This window comes from Salvia hispanica, chromosome 2, assembly GCF_029641045.1.
Source record: "Salvia hispanica isolate PSC_SH4W2 chromosome 2, Shi_PSC_v1, whole genome shotgun sequence".
Taxonomy (NCBI): domain Eukaryota; kingdom Viridiplantae; phylum Streptophyta; class Magnoliopsida; order Lamiales; family Lamiaceae; genus Salvia; species Salvia hispanica.
The window spans coordinates 2078183-2102778 of record NC_142693.1 but is presented as its reverse complement, the minus strand read 5'-3'; the positions used below and the strand labels follow the sequence as shown (position 1 = coordinate 2102778).

At 35.4% G+C, this 24596-nt stretch overlaps 3 protein-coding genes, 1 long non-coding RNA gene and 1 pseudogene across 5 annotated transcripts; 4 read left to right on the top strand and 1 right to left on the bottom strand.

The window, feature by feature from the left end:
• The first annotated feature begins 1501 nt into the window (after nt 1–1501).
• Nucleotides 1502–5642, top strand: LOC125201321 (putative disease resistance protein RGA1; annotated as a pseudogene). Its single transcript, XR_016135934.1, has 2 exons — nt 1502–4904; nt 5352–5642. The product of XR_016135934.1 is annotated as a putative disease resistance protein RGA1 (transcript).
• Nucleotides 5154–7424, bottom strand: LOC148931372 (uncharacterized). Its single transcript, XR_016135935.1, has 2 exons — nt 7173–7424; nt 5154–6868 (listed from the first exon to the last, which is right to left on the bottom strand). It is a non-coding gene; the product is annotated as an uncharacterized LOC148931372 (long non-coding RNA).
• Nucleotides 7425–9269: 1845 nt separating this feature from the next.
• On the top strand, nt 9270–16445 carry LOC125201323 (putative disease resistance protein RGA1). Its single transcript, XM_089065661.1, has 4 exons — nt 9270–9422; nt 12007–15339; nt 15801–15895; nt 16143–16445. Exon 2 carries the CDS (start codon nt 12025–12027, stop codon nt 15325–15327), a length of 3303 nt encoding a protein of 1100 aa, XP_088921787.1. The 5' UTR covers nt 9270–9422; nt 12007–12024; the 3' UTR covers nt 15328–15339; nt 15801–15895; nt 16143–16445.
• A 3925-nt stretch (nt 16446–20370) lies between these two features.
• On the top strand, nt 20371–21924 carry LOC148931371 (putative disease resistance protein RGA3). The gene has a single exon (XM_089065662.1). The coding sequence runs from the start codon at nt 20371–20373 to the stop codon at nt 21916–21918; it is 1548 nt and encodes a 515-aa protein (XP_088921788.1). The 3' UTR covers nt 21919–21924.
• On the top strand, nt 21922–24035 carry LOC125201322 (putative disease resistance protein RGA1). The gene is made up of 2 exons (XM_048099383.2): nt 21922–23691; nt 23811–24035. Exon 1 carries the CDS (start codon nt 21922–21924, stop codon nt 23677–23679), a length of 1758 nt encoding a protein of 585 aa, XP_047955340.1. The 3' UTR covers nt 23680–23691; nt 23811–24035.
• Nucleotides 24036–24596: the final 561 nt, after the last annotated feature.

The following is a 24596-nucleotide window of genomic DNA, read 5'->3' as shown; positions in this document are numbered from 1 at the left end:
ACCACATTCACTATAACTGTTCTTGCTTATCACTAACATCATAGACATATTATAAACTAATATACTTTCTTTGGTACATTACAATATACTTTCTTTGGTACATCACAATAAGTAATTTAGCTACAAATTTTAATGTATAGTTAGTAAAAAAAAAAGAAGATATAATTAAAATAACATTAGTGGAAGGTAGAGTCCACAACTGATAAAGCAAGAAGAATTATAAGATTTTCATAATCAGATATCTATTATCTATAGAACGTTAAAAAAAAAAAAAATACTACTAGTATTTGTTTCTACGGTATGGATGGAATATAAAAATGAAATTAATATTCAACGAACTTTTTCAACCCATTTTTATGTATATTTTAAAAAATTCATGCCGAGTTCGAGCCGAAAAATATAGTGTGAAAAGAGTACTCCATTCGTCCCAACATATTAGACCCTTATTCATTTTTGGATGTCCCAGCATATTTGAGCCATTTCTATTTATGATAAAAATTTACTTTACTATCAACTCCACTTACACCACTAAATAGCATCTCCTAAATTCTTGTGCCCAAAAGAAAGGGCTCTAATATCTTGGGACGGAGGAAGTACAATTTAATGAATGCAATAACAATTATTTTTAAATATCTTTTATTGCATAACTGACTGGTATGTAGCCCCTTGCCGTATATATATAGCAAGGCCCAATCCACTTTTTGGCCCATCTATGCAGAATCAAATTTAAAAAATGAAAGAAAAGCCCAAAGTAACAAACACGATTTGTAACACGTAAGCCCAGTATTTGAATAAGCTTTTTGGGCATGTCTAACTTTATTTCATAAAAGTTTTAATCTTATTTCCTCCGCTAAATTTAAAAAAACGAGGTAGTTTAAAGAAAGCTAAATGTGAGTATGAGTAAGTTATAAAGTTCCAAAATATCACTCCCTCCGATGTCCATTAGAAGTTCCATTTTACCATCTTAGTCCAGTTCCCTTAGAACTCTCATTTCATTTCTACTCCCTCCGTCCCGTTTAAAATGACACATTTTCCTTTTTAGTCTGTCCCAACTAAGATGACACATTTTCTTTTTTGGTAACTTTCTCCCTCTAATTAATACACTCAACCACTTTTTCTCACTCCTATTAAAATATTCATCTTTCTTTATCTCTCTACTTTAATACTTACATCCACCTTCTCTCTCCAATTAAACACTTTAACCAATAACTCCTAAAACCCCGTGCCGGCTTAGCAATGTGTCATCTTAGCCGGGACGGAGGGAGTATAATTCTTAACAAATGAACTTTACATTCTACGAACTCACTTACATTTCATTACACTAAGATCGATATACATTTCATGGGACTTCTAATTAGCATGAGGACGCTAGGGACTAATCTGTAGTTATCATTCCATTAAACAATTTCAAAATCAAAGAAATTGTCAAAGACAATTAATAGACAGTGTGGTGGTGGGTAAGAGTCATAATGCATGAGAGAGACCTTATTGTATATGCATATCGTCCACAAGTATTCCTCATCTTGGAAGATAAACATACCATTATTTTCTGTCTAGATCTATCTCTGCGATATCATGGAAGGAATGTCTTCAGCAGCCATTGAAGTTCTTGTCCAAAACCTCATCAACCTTCTCAAGGATGAGTACTCTCTCCTTCGAGGTCTCAACAAAGATGCTCATCAGCTGCAGAGGACTTTGGAGACGATTCAAGCCTACTTGAGTGATGCTGAGAAGAAATCCATCACCCAAGATTCTGTCAAGATCTGGTTGAGGGAGCTTGAAGCCGTGGCTTTCGATGCTGAGAATGTCTTGGACGAATTCAGCTATCATCTTCTCCACAAACAAGTTAAGAAAATGATGACACCCAAAGCCAAGGATAAGGTACTATCATTCTTCTCATCCTTTAATGGCATTTCGAGTCGGCATAATATGGCTCACACAATCAAACAAATCAATACTACTTTTGAGTCTATGAAGAAAACGGCAAAAGAGCTTGGCCTTGAAACGTTGGTTGTGAGTGCACCTGCTGCTATTGCTCATACTTCCATTGAGTCGGATTCGGTCAGTCTTGATCCAATCTTCATTGGAAGAGACGATGATATGCCTAAACTAGTTCACATGCTCACCGAGATCCAGGATGATCGGATCTTTTGCATGGTTGCTCTAGTTGGAATGGGGGGTATGGGGAAGACTACGTTGACTAGGAAAGTCTTTAATCATGAAAGTGTAAAGGCTCGATTTGGTTCACTTATTTGGGTTCATGTTTCCCAAACTTTTGATCCAATTAGTCTTTTCAAAAAAATCCTTTCAGCGTTGAGTTCACATATTGGTGATGGAGTTCAAAGCAGGGAACTTATCTTGAAAAGGCTTCAAGAAGTTCTCAAGTCTAAAACTTATCTTCTCGTTCTTGATGATGTATGGAACGAAGATGTTTCAATGTGGGAAGACTTTATGAATTCCATGTCTGGAGTGACTTCCACTATGGGAAATGGCATTTTGATCACCACCAGAAGTGAAAATGTTGCTTCAACCGTTCACCCATTTTATATTCATCATTTGAATGGATTATCAGATGAAGTTTGTTGGTCTATAATCAAAGCCAAAACTTATGACGAAAATGGTGAAGTTCCATCAGGATTCGAGATGACAGGAAGAAAGATTGCTAAAAGATGCCAGGGTTTGCCCTTAGCTGCCAATGTAGCTGGCGGAGTGCTTCGCGGTAAGTCTGAAGAAGATTGGCGCTTCATCAGTGAAAAATGGCTTTCAGCTGCTGAAGGAGGTGACAATATCTCAAAAATATTGAAATTGAGCTTTGATCACCTCTCTTCACCGTTGCTCAAGAAGTGTTTCATGTTTTGTTCGATATTCCCCAAAGGTTGGAAAATCGACAAGGAGGGATTGATTGAACTATGGATGGCAGAAGGTTTTCTTCAACCAAGCCGAAGAGATGACATGGAGTCCGTGGGCGACATGTTTTTCAATGTGCTTCTACAGAACTCTTTGTTGCAAGTTCAAATGAGTGATGATTATGGAAATGTGGAAAGTTATCTGATGCACGATCTTGTGCATGATCTCGCATCTAATATTTTATCCAATAATTCAGATGGCAACACCCCAATTCGATATAGGTTTCTCCAAGAAGAATTAAGTCCTATTCCAGAAAAGGAGGCCAAGCATTTGCGTACATTATTCTTGCATGGTGAAACTTCTGGTACGAAGTTCTCATGCCTAGAATATTTGCGTAATCTTACTCTTTCTGGTAATTATGAAGAGCTTCCCAATTCAATTAGGGGGTTGGTACATTTGAGAAATTTGAATATTTCGGATACAAGGATTCGAAAGTTTCCCAAGTGGATTGGTGAGCTTTATCACTTGCAAACATTAAGAGCAAGGAGGTACATAGATGAACTGCCAAGTACGTTAAAGTACATGTTTAACTTAAGGCATCTTCACATCCATTTTGATGCAAAGTTGCCGGCGGAGATTGGGAGATTGACTAATCTCCAAACACTACCTCACTTCACAGTGGGCAATCAGAAGGGCAACCAAATTGAAGAGCTCGGAAGTTTGAAGAATCTCAAAGGAACACTAGTAATTCGTAATCTGGAGATGGTGCATGACAAGGAAAAGGCTCTGAAAGCAAATATGTTTCAAAAGCCAAACTTATTTGATCTGTCTTTTGAATGGGATGATGGTAGAGAAGATGAAAGAAATGATGAGAATGTGTTGGAAGGCCTCCTACCTCATGCAAATCTGAAGAAGTTGAAGATTTCAGGATTCAAAGGAAAAAGATTTCCAATATGGGCTGAAAAGATGGAAGTACGTGATGGGCCTCAAGGCTCTTGGGTACCGCTTGCCAACTTGATTAAAATTAAACTCTCCGGGTGCTCAGAAATAGAGGAAATCCCAATGCTGGAGCACTTGCCTAATCTCAAGTCTCTTTCTTTGAAAGAATTGAAGAAGGTGAGGTTCATGAATACTTCATTCAATCATTTGACGTCACTCAAAATAAAAGAATTAGAGGCATTGGAATGTCTGCCAGAATGGTTATTCCTTAACAATCAGGATATCTCAACTTTGAAAATATCAAATTGTCGTGTGTTGAGTAAATTACCAGATGGCTTGAACACCCTCCATTCTTTGGAGAATTTGTATATTTGGGGTTGTGAGAATCTGAAATCGATTGGGAATCCAAGTGGCGGAGCAAGACAATCACAGGGGATCCTCCGTGCGCTGAGTATTGTAGAATGCGGAGAGCTGATGGAATTTCCGTGTCAAATGCTAGAGTCATGGGCCCCTACAATTAAGGATCTTGAATTGGAAGGATTAAGGAGGCTAAAGAATCTACCAATGTTAATTGACTGCCTCGCTAAATCATCTACTGGTCTCATGTATTTGATAATCACAGGTGTTCCTAAATTGATGGGTGCTAGTAGTAATAGTGTTGAGAGTTGGGATCTTAGCAAGATGAAATCATTAAGCATAGATGTGAGTGTGGAATGGTCAAGAGAGGATAGTGTTGGCATTGCAGACACTGTGGAAGGGATGCTGCAAACATGCTGCAACTCACTTATATGGTTACATATAAAGGGGTGGAAATTTGGGAGTGGCTGCCCCAATCAATCCAATATCTCACCACTCTTGATATATTAACATTGGAGAATATAGGAGTAGAAGAATTGCCACAATGGTTGTGGAACCTCTCATCTCTAACAGAGTTATATCTTTGCCGTTGCAACAAGTTGAAGCGTCTGCCCTCTGTGGATGCGTTGAACCGCCTCACTACATTAGAAGAGTTGCATATTATAGATTGCCCGGAACTACACATTGATTCGGAGTGGCGCAACCACCATCTCCATCTCAAAATCGAGGTCGATGGCGAACCCGTTTGAATGTTGTTGCAAGTAAGTATCATATTCTTTTCATATACCGTTTAGGAAAATATTTTATTAAAGCAATGGAATGCTCTCTGTTTTTTTTTTTCATTGTGCTGTGCACCTTTTGACTTCATTGTTTTATTTCATGAAACTTTGTCGATATGGAGAATCATAAATGAGACAAATTATGTTTGTTGGACACATGTCAAATGAATCTTTTTTCCTTGATTTTGCATTTACTTTGGTGCAATTTTTCCTATAAAACAAAACTCCATCTTAAGCATTGTAGTAGTATTGCTATAATTTCCAAACATGAAAGAAAGGGATAAGCTTCATCAATCACTGTAGTAATATGCTAAATTTCATGATCTTATAGTACTACACATGTAATTGTATTGCTTGAATTTCCTATCCTCCAAACATGAAAGAAAGGGATAAGCTTCATTAACCATCTTATCCCTCTTTTTGATGCAGTTCTAGAGCTTAAAAAGTTACAGTCTCGGAATAGCTTGATGTTCACTCAGGACATGTGAAACAGCTGCAGATGACTTTGGAGAAATCTTAAGAAGATCCGTACCAATCCTGGAACATGCCTTTATCTTCACATCGAAGCAATCCATGACTTAACTGGTTTTAATTTGATTGTCTATATGCATGTTGTTCTCATAAAGGATTACATAGCTTTGGTGATTCCTCTTGGTTTCTGCCACTGCCACTCCTTCTCCTTGCTGCAAACCCTTATATAGTGCTCTATCTTGTGCCTGACTTTTGGGGAGGTAATATACCATTTGGGCTATAAGTTCTAACTGCTTTTGAGCTTGGTTTGAAATGGTGTTACTTAATGGTATAAGATTGGGGAAATCTGATTTCCCATCTTGATATTGGTAGAGTAAAAATCTGATCTCTTCTATCTTGAGCTCATCCTACTCTGGTTATTTGTCTTGGTTCCCCCTTTGATGTCAATTGGATGCGAGACAATTTGGCTGATCTCACGGCTTCAGTTATTGCCCTCGTATTCCTCATTTTGTGTTTGCATCTTCCTTTCCCTTCTACCTATCAACGCTCTTTTAACCTCTTTTATATATGATATTTATTTTTCTTCTCCTTTCTTCACATAGTAAAATAGGTTGTATAAGAGATGTTCTCGTCAACAAAAACTGCGTTTAAGCAACCAAATGGATAGAAATTTTATATTTCAAATGAGCACTTAATGACAACACGGATAAAATCTTTCAAGATCTCCAATAGTGCAGAAGATGCACCATGAATGCCAAAACAATGGATATATGTCAAATCAGCAAGTAGAAATTCAACAGATATACCATAGACTCGCAAGGATTAGTAGAGATCGTAAAGCTGTCAAGAAAAATGAATCCTGAGAAAAAAAAATCCTAGGAATATGATTCCTAACAAGTTTATTTTCATGTGTTTGGAAAAATGTTTAACAACTTTAATTAGTTTTTAACAAATTAATTTCTTAAATCTCGTGTCTACTAAAAATTCCCCAACTACCTTGAGACGGAGGGAGTATTTTTCAAATCTTTTAATGATAATTTCCGTACAAATATCAATCTTGTTCATTTCGTGATTGGCATGTAGTTACTAGAATAACAAAAAAATATTGATTTGACACTCCCTCCCCAGGCCTATATATATAGCACGGCCCATTAGATTTTAAGCCCATATATGAAGAATCAAGTCCAATTAAATGAAAGAAAAGCCCAATTTGAAACACGTAAGCCACATATTTCGTGAAGCTTTTGGGCATCTCTACATTACTTCTTAAAAGTCAAAATAATATATTAGGCAGTATAATTGAGGCCCAGACAAAAAAAAGGCCCAAAGATAAAATGAAGGTAGAGCTAAATGCGAGTGTTTGAGTTAAGTTGTAAAGGCCCAAAATATACTTATCTTTCCATAATGCACGAGAGAGCACATCGTCCACAAGCATTCCTCATCTTGGAAGATAAACTTATCCGCATTTTCTCTCTCTGCAAAACCATGGAAGGAGCATCTTCAGCAGCCATTGATCCCTTGTTTAGTTAGATGTTTTTTCAGCACAAGATTTAAGAAAGTGGTATTTAGTTACTTAAATTGAGAAATAATAAAGCAGGAGAGAAACAAATTAAAGTGTTTGATCTTGCCAAAAAATAAAATGCCTCACTTACCTTGGATCGTTTAAAAAAGAAGTACGGATTACTTAACAAAGGAACAACCAACGGAGGAAGTATATATATTTGTATAATTTCAAAGAACACTAAAATAAATGTCTTAGTTCAGATAGAGGTGACCAACATTAGTGTTTCCGAACCGGAGCTCCCCCAAGCTGCCTGATGAGTAGCTGTGCGCTACGTGTGATCTGCTGAACTTGTCGCCACCATCATCGTGGCCACGATGCTGAGTACCTGGAACTGGACTCATCGGATCCTTAGCCCTTCCATCTACTGTAAAACAACAACAAAGTAGAGAGATTACGTATAAACATGCGTGCATATGTACGCTGCGCAGGTAAAGAGTTAATGATGTTCGAACACATAATGAAACTTTTTGTACAATGATTTATACAAACTTCAAATATTTTGTGCAAATTGTGTAATTTGCCAAGATAAAATATGAATTTTGTTACCCTGCACTTATAGGAATTTTTTGTGCTTATTTCAGGAAAATGTATAACTTTTGCACAGGACACCTTGGCATATGGGAATTGATTAAATTCGATTTATTTTGCTGCCATTTCCAATCAAACATTCTATCAAATTATTTTATGCATCTACACATAATTGTGATTTGGGGTTTTGAGATATTATTTTCTGTGTCCAATCAAACCCATAATTGATGTACCTACATGAATTTGCACTTACACAATTTACTATTCGGTCATCTCTTGAATACATAGGACCATTTTCACTTACCTGATCTCTTAAATTTCACTAAATATTGAAAGTGCACTAAATAAGCAACTCGACCAAAATATTATGTTAGATATCCAAACTCATAACTTTATATAAATTGATTCACCATTTTTACTTGACTTTGAGGCTCATTTTATGTCTCATTTATGTACCATTTTTATTTTTTTATATATTTTTCTTTCATTTTAATTCTGTTTTTTAATTGAATCGTGTATTTATTATTAATAGTTTAATGTTGCATCAAATGAATATATATAATTAGTTTTTTTTATGATTTATTGTTATTTCTATTAGATAAAAATAGAGTTGATAAATTTAATAGTAGAGTATATAACTTTTTAAAATTCTAATATTTTTTGCATAAATATTATTTATAATATATTATATTATTATAAATTTCAAATTTATAAAAATATGAATAAAAGGATTTATTTAAGGATGGTACAAGTAGAGGAGACAGAAAAATGGAACACTGATTTCACCCTAAACAAAATGAGCATAGCCATTATATTGTTGCCCTTTTATTTCACACTCTTATGTAATTTTCAATTGATTTAATCATCACAATTTAGTTGTCTAGACATATTGCCACATGATGCACTACGTGACAAGGTATCCGGATCACTTATTTTATTCATATGTATACCTCCAATCTCATTTCCTTCTCTAGATATGAAAAATGAGGAAGTTTAGTTGAGCCCCAGAAAAAAAGGCCCAAAGAAAAAGGAAGGTTGAGTCCAAATGCGTGTACAAGTTAAGTCACCTTTATTGAAAATTAATAAAATCTAAAGGAGATCAAATAAAATTTAATTGACGATTAATGAAAAAATCAAACATCTAAAAGAATAAAAAATTTAAAAGCAACCTCCCTTAATATCATGGTCGGCCGTCTCGGACAGACCTAATAAGCTAAATAATGACTAATTTAAGGTCATTAGTTTTTAATTAGCCACTAGCTAGCTTTTCAATAAATGCAGCTCTGATGTAATCGTGCTATGAATTGAAACCCTTATATGAACAAACTTACTATGAGTTGTATTGTTAAAACAATTAATCTTAAACGAAAATAGTATTTTTGTAGTTAAATTGAGAGATTGTAGTAGAACATAGAAATAAAGCTTGAGACAAAATAAAATATACTACTATGAAAGAGAACATAGTTACAATTTTTCACCAAAAGAGAAATAGGTCAATTAACCTAATTGATTCCATAATTTTTTGGAATCAATTAATCTAAAACGGAGGAAGTATTAATTAAGACTCGCTATATAATTCTAATATTATTAATTAATAAATACTACTACTATTGATTAGGATCCTGCGCTTTAAATTATCCTTTATTTTTTCAATAAAAAATGCAAGTTGTCATACTATAGGACAAATAGTAAAAGTTTTCTAAAAAAAAAAAAAAATGACCACTACTAGTAGTTGTAAGATAGAACTGTGGGCTGTCGTCCAACAAGATTCTTCAACTTATAATTTTATATTACCCACTAGCTTTAGCTTTTCAATAATTGATGCCCTGCTGAGATTATCTTGTTTTGCTACCTCAAATTCAAATTCTCAATATTTGAAATTGATCAGAGAGATTGAGAGAGCAATTTCATTACTAAACGATTGAATCCTGCAGCAAGTAAGTACTATTTCATTTTCCATTTTCTGTTGATGGATTGCCCTATCTTATTTATATATGTGTCATGTGTTTTTTGTAGTTTCGTATATAGATTTCATTTCAACTACTACTATTATGTGTATGAAATAGAGACTTAGAGATTTCAACCAAAATTGCTTACGATCGTTGCTAATCCTCACCAACCCTGTAACATCATACCACCATTACCAGCCAATCATTTGTACATGTGGACGAATAATAAGCTGTCATGTGGCAAGCTCAAGATAAATTTTCAAGGATTGCAATATCCAATATGCTAGACCGCAATTTTTCCAGGTTGCAATAGATTGCAGTCTAGCGTTTATACTATTGCAGTCTAGCATATATAATATTGCAGTCTAGCGTGTTGTCACAGTGTCATTTTAAGAGTGTTGTCAGTTTAACGCACCCCTATATATATATATATATATATATATATATATATATATATATATATAGGGATGTGATCAGGTCCATAAGTGAAATTCTGTCAAAAATCAAAGCAAATCTCAACCATTGGATCCTGTAATGTAACCATTAGATTAATGCCACGTGTCACCTAATAATGTAGATCGTGTAGTCTAGTAATGTAGCTCGGCTAATAATGTAACACGTTGTAGTCTAATAATGTAGATTGTGCAGTCTAATAATAATGTAGCTTAGTTAATAATGTAACGCTTTTAGTGTAATAATGTATCTCGGGTATTATGATCACAACCATCTAATCTGAGGATCCAAGGGCTGAGGTTTGCTTTGATTTTTGACAGAATTTGCCTTATGCACCATAGTGCGCCCCTATATATATATATATAAATATATATATAGGGATGTATTCAGGTCAGAACGCTAAGTATAAGTAAAACTCAAAACACTTGCAGTCCATTGGATCATATGATCTAATGGTTAGATTAATGCCACGTGTCATCTAATAATGTAGAATTTTAGACTAATAATGTAGCTCGGATAATAATGTAGCAATTTAGTTTAATAATGTAGCATTTAGTTTAGAAATGTACAGTTTTAGTCTTACAATGTACATTTCTAGTCTAATAATGTACCTCGCCTAATAATGTAGATTTTTAGTATGATAATGTAACAAATCACAACCATCCAATCTAATGATCCAAGGGCTGTGATTTGTGCTGTGTTTTACACTAAGATGCTGTATGGACCCTAACACACCCCTATATATATATATATATATATATATATATAGGGAGATGATCAAAATAAGAATGCATTTAAATCCAAAAATGCAGCCCAAATCTCCCAAAATGATCTTAACATGACATAAACTCAAATCTTATAATATGACCTAAAACTGCTTAATTATGACCTTCCGTATTTTTGGTTAATTATTGACCATTAGATCATCTAATCCTAGGCTAAGATTTGGGCTGCATTTCTGGATTTAAACACATACTTATTTTGATCATCTCCATATATATATATATATATATATATATATATATATATATATATATATATATATATATATATATATAGGGATGTGTTAAAATGACAACCCCCTTTATTGTAACATCATACCACCATTTTAGGCCATTCGATCTGAAAATCGTGTGCTTTGTCATGCTGCCACGTGTAAAAACACGGAGGGGTAAAATAGGAAATTTCTAATTTTACGTTACCAGATTGCAGTGTTGTTCATTGAATATTGCAGTCTGACCACAACAATATTGCAGTTTACCACGACTGCAATATCTAATACAGTAGACTGCAATATCTAATACAGTAGACTGCAAACCCGTGTTTTTTCACGAAACTTAATCCTAGGCGTCCATAGATGAGATCTAACGGACTATATTGGTGGTATGGTATTATCATATCTATGGTGGCACCCATATATAGGGGCGCACTAGGGTGCCACCATAGATATGATAATACCATACCACCAATATAGTCCGTTAGATCTCATCTATGGACGCCTAGGATTAAGTTTCGTGAAAAAACACGGGTTTGCAGTCTACTGTATTAGATATTGCAGTCTACTGTATTAGATATTGCAGTCGTGGTAAACTGCAATATTGTTGTGGTAAGACTGCAATATTCAATTAACAACACTGCAATCTGGTAACGTAAAATTAGAAATTTCCTATTTTACCCCTCCGTGTTTTTACACGTGGCAGCATGACAAACACACGATTTTTAGATCCAATGGCCTAAAATGGTGGTATGGTGTTACAATAAAGAGGGTTGTTATCTTAGTACATCCCTATATATATATATATATATATAGGGGCATGTTAGGGTGCCACCACCCCTTAAAATAACACCATACCACCATTCCTAGCCAATCATTTGTACACGTGGATGAATAATAAGCTGCCATGTGGCAAAAAAAAAATCTGGAAAAAGACGGTCAGCAATTTGCTGGTCTTTATCCAGCAATATCCGACACACTATACAACAATCTATAGATTGCTTTGTGGTGTTTGTAATATTGCTGTGTAGCGTTTATAATATTGCTGTATAAGCGGTGTCACGGTGTGAAGGACAATTGGAGTATCAATATCATCCACATTCTTACAAGCATTTTCTCCGTTAGATCTCTTTTTGTAAAACCATGGAAGGAGCGTCTTCAGCAGCCATTGAAGTTCTTGTCCAAAACCTGATCAACCTTGTCAAGGATGAGTACTCTCTACTTCGAGGTCTCGACAAAGATGCCCAACAGCTGCAGAGGACTTTGGGGATGATCCAAGCCTATTTGATTGATGCTGAGAAGAAATCCATCACCCAAGAATCTGTCAAGATCTGGTTGAGGGAGCTTGAAGCCGTGGCTTTCGATGCTGACAACGTCTTAGATGAACTCAGCTATCATCTTCTCCACAAAAAATTGAAGAAAATGATGACTCCCAAAGCCAAGGATAAGGTACTGTCATGCTTCTCATACTTTAATGGTATTTTGCGTCGGCGTGATATGGCGAACACAATCAAAAAAATTAATTCGGATTTTGAGTGTATGAACAAAGGAGCATTAGATCTTGGCCTTCAAAGCATGGTTGTGAATGCAGCGGCTACTGTTACTCATACTTCCATTGAGACGGATTCGTTCAGTCTTGATCCAATATTTATTGGAAGAGATGATGACGTGCCTAAACTAGTTGACATGCTCACCCAAACTCTACCACAGGAACGGATGTTCTCCATCCTTGCTATTGTGGGAATGGGGGGTATGGGGAAAACTACGTTGACTAGGAAATTGTTCAATCATGAAAGGGTAAAGGTTCGATTCGGATCACTTATTTGGATTCATGTTTCTCAAACTTTTGATCCAGTTAGCCTTTTCAACAAAATACTTTGTAAGTTGACTAAAAAGACTAGTGATACAGTTGAGAGCAGAGATAATATCCTAGAAAGGCTTCAAGAAGCTCTCAAGGGTAAAACCTATATTCTTGTTCTTGATGATGTATGGAATGAAGATGTTATGAAATGGGAAGACTTTATAAACTCCATATTGGGAGTTACTTCTACAAAGGGTAATGGCATTATCATCACCACCAGGAGTCAAAAGGTTACTTCAATTGTTAACTCATTTCATATTCATCTTTTGAATGGCTTATCACATGAAGATTGTTGGTCCATAATCAAAGCCAAAACTTTTGATGAAAATGGTGAGGTTCCATCAGAATTTGAGATGATTGGAAGAAAGATTGCTAAAAGATGTCATGGTTTGCCATTAGCTACCAATGTAGTTGGGGGAGTGCTTCGTGGTAAGTCCGAAGAAGAGTGGCGCTTCATCAATGAAAATTGGCTTTCATATGGTGAAGGAGGTGATAATATCTCAAAAATATTGAAATTGAGCTTTGATCACCTATCTTCACCGTCGCTCAAGAAGTGCTTCTTGTTTTGTTCGGTTTTCCCCAAAGGTTGGGAAATTGAGAAGCATGAGTTGATTGAACTATGGATGGCAGAAGGCTTTCTTCAACCAAACCATAGAGATGACATGGAGTCCGTGGGCGACATGTTTTTTAATGTGCTTCTACAAAACTCTTTGTTGCAAGTTGCTGATAAAGATGAGTATGGAAATGTTTCAATGTGTGTGATGCATGATCTTGTGCATGATCTTGCATCTTCTACCTTATCCAATAATGAAGATGGCGGTACTCCATTGCGATACATGTTTTTCAAAGAAAAATCAAGTCTTATTCCGAAAAAAGTAGCTAAGCATTTGCGTACATTATTCTTGAATTTTGAAACTTCTGGTACGAAGTTCTCAGACTTCGAATATTTGCATAATCTTATTCTTTCTGGTAATTATGGAGAGCTGCCCAATTCAATTAGGGGATTGGTACATTTGAGATATTTGAATATTTCCAATTCAAATATTGTAAAGTTGCCGGAGTGGATTGGTGAACTCCATCACTTGCAAACACTAAGAGCAATCAGGAACATATTTGAACTGCCAAGTACATTAAAGTATATGTTTAACTTAAGGCATCTTCATATCCATTCTGATACAAAGTTGCCGGCAGAGATTGGGAGATTGACTAATCTCCAAACACTCCCTCACTTCACAGTGGGCAAAGAAAAGGGCTCCCAAATTGAAGAGCTCGGAAGTTTGAAGAATCTCAAAGGAACACTAATGATTCGTAACCTGGAGATGGTGCGTGATAAGGAAGAGGCTTTGAAAGCAAATATGCTTCAAAAACCAAACTTGTTTGATTTGGTGTTTGAATGGAGTGATGATAGAGAAGATGAAAGAAACGATGAGAGTGTGTTGGAAGGCCTCCAACCTCATGCTAAGCTGAAGAAGTTGAAGATTTCAGGATTTAAAGGAAATAGATTTCCAACATGGGCTGAGAAGATGGCAGTACGTGATGGGCCTCAAGGCTCTTGGGGTCCGCTTGCCATCTTGATTGAAATTACTCTCTCTAATTGCTCAAACATTGAGGAAATCCCAACGCTGGAGCACTTGCCTAATCTCAAGTCTCTTTCTTTGAAAAAATTGAAGAAGGTGAGGTTCATAAATACTTCCTTCAATCATTTAACATCACTCAATATAAAAGAATTAGAGGCATTGGAATGTCTGCCAGAATGGTTATTCCTTAACAATCAGGATATCTCATCTTTGCAAATATCAAATTGTCGTGTGTTGAGAGAATTACCGGATGGCATTGACACTCTCAATTCTTTGGAGAGTTTGTCTATTGATGATTGTGAAAATCTGAAGTCGATTGGGAATCCAAGTTGTGGAGCACGACAATCACAACAGATCCTCCGTGATCTCACGATTGCTTGTTGCGGAGAGCTGATGGAATTGCCGTGTGAAATACTAGAGTCGTGGGCCCCTACAATTGAGTATCTCTCATTGATAGAGTTAAGGAGCCTAAAGAATCTACCAATGCTAATTGACTGCCTCGCTAAATCATCTACTCGTCTCACATATTTGGCCATTTTTGATGTTCCTAAATTGATGGCTGCTAGTATTGGTAGTGTTGAGAGTTGGGATCTTAACAGCTTGACATATTTAATCATAGATGTGAGTGTGGAATGGTCAAGAGAGGATAGTGTTGGAATTGCAGACACTGTGGATGGGATGCTGCGAAGATGCTGCAACTCACTTATGGTGTTAAAATTGAAGGGGGAGGAAAATTGGGAGTGGCTGCCCCAATCAATTCAACATCTCACTGTTCTTCAATTGTTAATATTGGAGAATATAGGAGTAGACGAATTGCCCCAACGTTTGGGGAGCCTCTCATCTCTAAGAGAATTATATCTAAGTGGTTGTAACAAGTTGAAGCGTCTGCCCTCTGTGGATGCATTGAACCACCTCTTCATTAATGATTGCCCGGAACTACTTATTGATTCGGATTGGCGCAGCCACCATCCCCATCTCAGAATCAAGGTCGATGGCCTACCCGTTTGAAAGTTGTTGCAAGTAAGTAATAGTATCATTTTTTCATATCCGTTTAGGAAGAGAATATACAAAGCAATGGATCCCGCTCTGTTTTTTATATTTTGCCTGCAGTTTTTTACATGAATTTCCAAAACTACCAAATTGGAAAAATTTCAAGATAGAACCATCCGATCTTAGATAAATCAATTTTAGGTTATCGGTACAGCTTCTGTGAATTCAGGGTTAAAAATTTTTTCTTTAAGCTGTGCACCTTTTTTATCTTCATTGTTTTCTTTCATGAAACATTGCTGATATAGAGAATCATAAATGGGACAAGTTATATTTGTTGGACACATGTAAAATGAATCTTTTTTATTTGGCAATTACTTTGGTTCAATTTCCCATATTATAAAGTCCAAACAAATTTAAATTCTTAAGCATGTAATTGTAGTGCTTTAAATTCCTCTCCTTCATTAACCATCTTATACCTCTTATTGATGCAGTTCCAGCCGACGAGCTTAAAATGTCACGGCCTTGGAATAACTTGATATTCACCTGTGAAATGGGCTAAGGAATCAAACATAGGATTCCGTTGGAGGTGTGTTGATGCATAATGAATTTTGGTCATCGGAGGCTATTTGAGGAATAAAAACATCATATTACAGATTTTCAAATTTTATTTCTTATTTACGTTTTTTTATTTCCTTTTCATTTTCGGGTTGCAAATCATATATTTAGTGTGGAAATTATTTTTGAAGTCAGACTTTGGTATTGAATAAAAGTTAATTAAGGTTTCAAGAAACTAGGATGTGATGACTCATTTGAATATATTTCACACCATATAGGTTGAGATTGAAGCTAAGAACAGAGTTGGACAGAGTCAGAAAAGTAGATCGAAGTTCGTAGGATTTCTCCATAGACTACTTTTACGTAGTACCAACTCCAGAACGTGCCATGATCGTCTTCACATCAAGCACTCCATGATCTCAATGGTTTTGATTGTTTGTAGTGTTTTCCATGCTTTGGATTATTGGTTGGTTTTATGTTGTTCCAATCCCACATGAATTTATGGACAGACACTAATGTAGTATCTTTGTTATTCATTAGCTATATAGTCCTTATCTACAAGTTTTCCTGTTGAATTGCTATGCATTGATGCATCTGTAGTGAATACTCTGTCCTCCCTTAATGTATTTAAACTTAGGGAATGATTGATAACATGATGAGGAATACATGAGTATGATCCGTTTAAGAAAGAATCCATGAATGGATGCATGATTGTAAAAGCAGATTAGTAATATTTGATTATAGACTTTCTTTACTCACACTATTTAGAATAGTGTTTAGCTAATCTTGTCCAAATTTTGTTAAGCATGTTCAATGCTTGACGAACGATTACTCTTACACCATCTTTATGGATTGGAATTAGTTAAGTTGATGGAGCTCTGAATTTATCTACAAACGTTTGGGAATGACATTCTCTCGAGTGTTTTCATAATTTTGATGTCTTCCACAATACTTTATTTATGTAATTACAATCTTATCCAGAAAAACATACTCTCTTGATGAGAACAAACTTTATCTACTCATCACCTTAATTGCTCGTACAACTAAGTTGTAATCTTACAGTACTGGTAATATACTAAAGAACTAATTATTTAAACTTGATTGGTCTATAATTGTTGAAACAAGAGTCTTAAACAACACAATGAAATTTCTTTGCGTTCTCGTCTGATTCGGTCATTCTTTCTCAGTTACTCAGTTACAATTGAAGGGGGTGGAAAACTTGGAGTGGCTGCCCCAATCAATTCAAAATCTCACTGTTCTTAATTCGTTAGAGTTGGAATATTAACGGTACTAGTATTCAATCCTAGATAATAAATCAATTGAGAAATATTAACGGTACTAGTATAGTGTTGTTATATGTACAGTTTGTGTAAATTCACGGTTGGAAAGATGTTTCCCACCTTTTACTTCATTGTTTTCTTTCATGAAACTTTACTAATATAGAGAATCATAAATTAGAGAAGTTATATTTGTTTGACATATGTCAAATGAATCTTTTTTTTCTTTGATTTGGCAATTACTACATTGTAGTAATACGCTTTTATACGTTCCACTAACGCATCCCATTCATCCTCAATTATTTTTTACTAAAGTCGGACAGTTAAAGTGGTAAATTCAATATTATCCAATTACAATTATTTTTAAAAATCTTTACTCCCTCTCCCATACTCCCTTCGTCCACAAAAAATAGAGCACAATAACCATTTTGGGCCGTCCACAAAAAATAGAGAACAATTATTTATGAAAAGTTTTCAACAAATAGTAATCTTACACATCATTCCACTGACACTATTTCTTACTTGTTTTTTCTCCTTCTCTCTTATTTTTTCTCCTTCTTTCTTACTTTACCAATTCTACATTAAAACCCGTCTCATAAACAAATTGCTCTATTTTTTTTGGACGGATGGAGTATATATATAGCAAGGCCCAATTCATTTTAGGCCCATCTGTGAAGAATCAAGTCCATTTAAATGAAAGAAAAGCCCAAACTAACAAACACAGTTTGTACCACGTAAGCCAGTATTTCGTGTAGCTTTTCTCCAGCAAATCAACCCATCGAATTTCAACTCCAATTTATGAGATCCATTGGAGAAATCGAATTATATCTAATAAGCTTTTTGGGCATGTCTACACTAACTTTATTTCTTGAAAGGTTCACAATTTTGGTTTTCTATCAAACAAAATATTGAGCCCAAATATAGTTTATTGAAGCCCATTAAAGACCTTACATTACAAACTCTCCGAGCCATGGTACTTCCGAATCTTTTTTTTTTCTATATTTTTTAAATGGCAAATTGATGAAAATATCACCAAATTTTTGTTCTACTTTCAAATCAGTTGAAAAACTATAAAATTTGAACTTATTCCTAATTATCTCATGCCGAATTAGTTTTGTGCAATTGTATTCGATATGATATGGTAGGCGTACATGACATTGATAAGTTAAACGATATCTTCTTTTAACACTGGATAAGTCTTTATTTAGTTAAAATAGATTACACTTAGGTGGCGTTCGGTTGTCATGACTAATTATCATGAGACTATCCATCGAGGATTAAGTTGTAGAATTATTTTAGTTGGAGGAGGGAGGCTATGACTAATTATCACGAGACTATCCATCTAGGATTAAGTTGAGGGGGTCAATCTTATGAACCAAAGATGATACATATTTAATTATGAGATGTAGTCTTATCAACCGAACATCCCCTTAAAAGATCAGATCTCTTCGTCGTGGAATGAATATGATAAATCCAAACTTTACAATTTTGTGAATAATTTTTAAAATTATGAAATAAATCAGAATTTAAGAACATTTCAAATGGTAGTTTCATAGTTTGGCACTTTTAAAAGTTATGACAAAGTATACTTACTAATCATTAAATGTTAACCATTTATTATAGACTTCACCTTTCCTAACTCATTCAATTAGAATTTTGGAATGTAAAAAATTTATTTTCATCCAATTTTCTATATATTTCTTGAATACGTATGGAGTTGGAAAAAAAACAACAGAAACTTAAGACTTTATAGAGTTGTGGGCCCCGATTCTTAGTTGAGTTGATTGGTGTTTGATTGAAACATAAAGAAATCAGATAACTCATCTCTAAACACTACATCACTTCACAGTGCGCAAAGAGAAGGGCTACCGTATTGAAGAGCTTGGAAGTTTAAAGAATCTCAAAGGATCACTAGTGATTCATAATCTGGAGAAGGTACGTTATGAGGAAGAGGCTCTGAAAGCAAATATATTTCAGAAACCAAACTTATTTAATTTGCGGTTTGAATGGAGTGATGATAGTGAAGATGAAAGAAACAATGAGAGTGTGTTAGAAGACCTCCAACCTCATACAAATCTAAAGAAGTTGAAGATTTCAGGATTTTCAAAGGCAAAAGATTCCTGATGAGATGACAGTACTTGATTGAAATAGCACTTTTCTAGTGCTCAGAAAGAGAGGAAATCCTAACGCTAGAACACTTACCTAATCTCAAGTCTTTGTTTGGACGGATAGGGAAGGTGAGGTTTATAAATACTTCTAATTGTTTAAAATGGGAAGAAGAAAAATTAAAATTGACATAATAACAACTAAATACAATCAATAATAGTTAATCCAATTGTAGAAATTTAATTTATTGATAATTCAACTAGTTACCAATCACCACTTTTAGGATGTAATGTTTCGTAAAGCTATTGACCGACAAAGATATATGGTCTATTTTATTCTTACCAAAGGAAGTTGCTTTCTTAAGTCGTTAGATACTATTTCAAATATTCAACCACCATTAAGATTCGAGATAGCTAGCTAATGGACTTTGGAATAGCTTAATTGGATTGAATCAATGGCTGATCCATAATAATGCCAGACCACTTTTGATTCATATTTATACATCTACTTTTATTTCAATTTGAGATAGTTTAACTGAGGCCCAAACAAAAAACAAGCCCAAAGAAAAAAGGAACACCAATACCAATACAATACAGTGCAATTGATTGTGAACGAAGATTATACTCTCTTCTCTTCGTCCACAAAATATAGAACACATTTACTATTTTTGGCCGTCTACAAAAAATAATGCACAATCATTTATGAAATTTTTCAACAAATAATAACCCAACACATCATCCACTAACACTACTTCTCACTTACTTTTTGTCCTTCTCTCTTTTTTTTTTTCCTTCTCTCTTACTTTACCAACTCTATATTAAAACTCGTGTCATACACCAATCGCTCTATTTTTTATGGACGGAGGGAATATTGATTTAGTCAAGAAAAAAATCACGCATGACTTGTTTCCCTTTTGCTTTTATAACTTTATATCACTTTGCATTATGCTTGAGAGAGAAAGAAAAGCAAAAGTGGTGAGAATAACTGATAATTTGATGAGTCGGAATCATAATGCAGGAGTGACAATGTTATTAGCATACCATCCACAAGTTTACACACATTCCTCATCTTGAAAGATAAACTTGCAATCATTTTCGCTCTCTAAATCTGTCTCTGCAAAACCATGGAAGGAGCGTCTTCAGCAGCCGTTGAAGTTCTTGTTCAAAACCTGATCAACCTTTTCAAGGAAGAGTACTCTCTACTTCGAGGTCTCGACAAAGATGCTCATCAGCTGCAGAGGACTTTGGAGACGATTCAAGCCTACTTGAAAGATGCTGAGAAGAAATCCATCACCCAAGAAGCTGTCAAGATTTGGTTGAGGGAGCTTGAAGCCGTGGCTTTCGATGCTGACAATGTCTTGGATGAACTCAGCTATCATCTTCTCCACATAAAAGTGAAGAAAATGAAGACTCCCGAAGACAAGGATAAGGTACTATCATGCTTCTCACCAATTAATGGCATTTTCCGTCGTCGTAGTTTGGCTCACACAATCAAACAAATCAATGCTAATTTTGAGTGTATGAACAAAAGGGCAACAAATCTTGGTATTCAAAGCATGGTTTTGAATGCACCTGCTGCTATTACTCATACTTCCATTCAAACGGATTCAGTCAGTCTTGATCCAATCTTCATTGGAAGAGATGATGATGTGCCTAAACTAGTTCACATGCTCACCCAGATCCAGGATGATCGGATCTTTTCCATGGTTGCTCTTGTCGGAATGGGGGGTATGGGGAAGACTACATTGACTAGGAAAGTCTTTAATCACGAAAGCTTAAAGACTCGATTCGGATCACTTATTTGGGTTCATGTTTCCCAAACTTTTGATCCAATCAGTCTTTTCAAAAAAATCCTTTCATCATTGGCTTCAGATATTGGTGATGGAGGTGGGAACAGGGAACGTATCTTGAAAAAGCTTCAAGAAGTTCTCAAGTCTAAAATTTATCTTCTTGTTCTTGATGATGTATGGAATGAAGATGTTCCAATGTGGGAAGACTTTATAAATTCCATGTCAGGAATTACTTCCACTATGAGAAATGGCATTTTGATAACCACCAGGAGTGAAAAAGTTGCTTCAACTGTTAACCCATTTCATATTCATCAATTGAATGGCTTATCAGATGAAGAAAGTTGGTCCATAATCAAAGTCAAAACTTTTGGCGAAAAGGGTGAAGTTCCATCAAGATTCGAGATGATTGGAAGAAAGATTGCTAAAAGATGTAATGGTTTGCCCTTAGCTGCCAATGTAGTCGGGGGAGTGCTTCGCGGTAAATCGGAAGAAAAGTGGCGCATCATCAATGAAAAATGGCTTTCAGATGCTGAAGGAAGGGAAAGTATTTCAAAAATATTGAAAGTAAGCTTTGATCACTTATCTTCATCGTCGCTGAAGAAATGCTTCACGTTTTGTTCGGTTTTCCCCAAAGGTTGGGAAATTGAGAAGCATGAGTTGATTGAACTATGGATGGCCGAAGGCTTTCTTCAACCTGACCAAAGAGATAACATGGAGTCTGTTGGCAATATGTTTTTTAATGATCTTCTACAAAACTCTTTGTTGCAAGTTGCAAATAAAGATGAGTACAGAAATGTTTCAAAGTGTGTGATGCATGATCTTGTGCATGATCTTGCATCCTCTGTCTTATCCAATAATGAAGATGGCGGCACTCCATTTTGATACATGTTTCTCAACAAAGAATCAAGTCCTCTTCCGAAAAAAGTGGCTAAGCATTTGCGGACATTATTCTTGCATGGTGAAACTTCTGGTACAAAGTTGTCAGACTTTGAATGTTTGCATAATCTTACTCTTTTTGGTAACGAAGAGTTGCCGAATTCAGTTAAGAAGATGATACATTTGAGAAATTTGAATATTTCCGATTCAAATATTGTAAAGTTGCCGAAATGGATTGGTGAACTCCATCACTTGCAAACATTAAGATCATCTTGGGAATTAGAGAAACTGCCAAGTACATTGAAGTACATGTTTAACTTAAGGCATCTTCATATCCATTCTGATACAAAGTTGCCGGCAGAGATTGGGAGATTGACTAATCTCCAAACACTCCCTCACTTCACAGTGGGCAAAGAGAAGGGATACCAAATTGAAGAGCTTGGATGTTTGAAGAATCTCAGAGGAAGTCTATGGATTCGTAATCTGGAAAAGGTACGTGATAAGGAAGAGGCTTTGAAAGCAAATATGTTTCAAAAGCCAAACTTATTTGATTTGGTGTTTGAATGGAGTGATGATAGAGAAGATGAAAGGAACGATGAGAGAGTGTTGGAAGGCCTCCAACCTCATGCTAATCTGAAGAAGTTGAAGATTTCAGGATTCAGACGAAAAAGATTTCCAATATGGACTGAGAAGATGGCAGTACGTGATGGTCCTCAAGGCTCTTGGGTACCATTTGCCAACTTGATTACAATTACACTCTCTGATTGCTCAGAAATTGAGGAAATCCCGACGCTGGACCACTTGTCTAAGCTCAAGTCTCTTTCTTTGCACAAATTGAAGAAGGTGAGGTTCATAAATACTTCATTCAATCATTTAACGTCACTCGAAATAGAACAGTTACAGGCATTGGAATGTCTGCCAGAATGTTTATTCCTTAACAATCAGAATCTCTCATATGTGAGTATATCAAGTTGTCTTGTGTTGAGAGAATTACCGGATGGCTTGGACACCCTCAATTCTTTGGAGAGATTGTATATTTTGAATTGTGAGAATCTGAAGTCGATTGGGAATCCAAGTTGTGGAGCACGACAATCACAGCAGATTCTCCGTCGGCTGAGCATTGAAAGGTGTGGAGAGCTGATGGAATTGCCGTGTGAAATGCTAGAGTCGTGGGCCCCTACAATTGAGTATCTTGAATTGAGAGGATTAAGGAGGCTAAAGAATCTACCAATGCTAATTGACTGCCTCGCTAAATCATCTACTCGTCTCACATATTTGACCATTTTTTATGTTCCTAAATTGATGGCTGCTAATAGCGTTGAGAGTTGGGATTTTAGCAGCTTGGAAACATTAGAGATAGATGTGAGTGTGGAATGGTCAAGAGAGGATAGTGTAGGCATTGCAGAGACTGTGGATGGGATGCTGCAATCATGCTGCAACAAACTTACTGGCTTATATTTGAAGGGGGTGGAAAATTGGGAGTGGCTGCCCAAATCAATTCATAATCTCACTCTCCTTAATAGTTTATGGTTGGAGAATATAGGAGTAGAAGAATTGCCCCAATGGTTGGGGAACCTCTCATCTCTGACAGAATTACGGGTATTTAGTTGCAAAAAGTTGAAGCATCTGCCCTTTGTGGATGCATTGAACCACCCCACCAAATTAGAAATTTTGTGTATTATAGATTGCCCGGAACTACGCATTGATTCAGAGTGGCGCAACCACCATCAACATCTGGATATCGTGGTCGATGGCCAACCCTTTTGAATTTTGTAGCAAGTAAGTATTTGCTTTTTATGTTGTGGGATGATGCAAGTCAAATATTTGCTTTTTATTCTCTCAAATTTAAATAGTTTTATATGTTTCAAGCTCACAAAAGTATAATGTTTTCAATGTAGGAGAAGAAATGGAACAAAAATGGAGCTTATACCTTAACTCATGCATGTGGAAGCTCTCATCCTCTCTCCCAAATTTGTATTTACCTCAATTTTATTATTTTAATAGTATATCTTTATTCTTATTTAAATGTCTCTTTTTGAATAAGATAGATATTTGTGATAATGAATTATCAATTAAAATTGTTCAGAGGATAATTTGATAATGGATGTCATGTGTTAATAGTAATTGATCTTTGAGTCTCGCGCATCCATAGGATTATTAGATTAATGAAAGTTAGTTTAAAGAATACGTGTTCAGTTATTCTTAAACTATTGTATGTCAAGCATGTTTGATTTTATAGTCTTGTAATTCATAAGATACTCATTTTATTTCTTTTAATTGTTTTTGCATGATCATTAAACTAAATCTTCAAATTAAAAGTTCATTTTTTTATAATGTACTTTCTTTTGGTTAGAGTTAAATAATCTTTTCCTTGGATCAATACTCAGTACTTTTATAGTTTTATTGGACACGTGTCAAAAGAATCTTTTTTTCTTTGATTTGGCATTTACTTTGGTGCAATTTTTCGTATAAATCAAAAGCCCATTCGTAAGCATTGTAGTAATTGCTAAATCTCATGATCTTATAGTACTATACATGTAATGGTATTGGTATAATTTCCTCTTCTCCAAATGTTAAAGAAAGGGATAAACTTCATTAACCATCTTATACCTCTTTTTGATGCAGTTCTAGAGCTTAAAAAGTGATAGTCTCGGAATAACTTGATATTCACTCGAGGACATGTG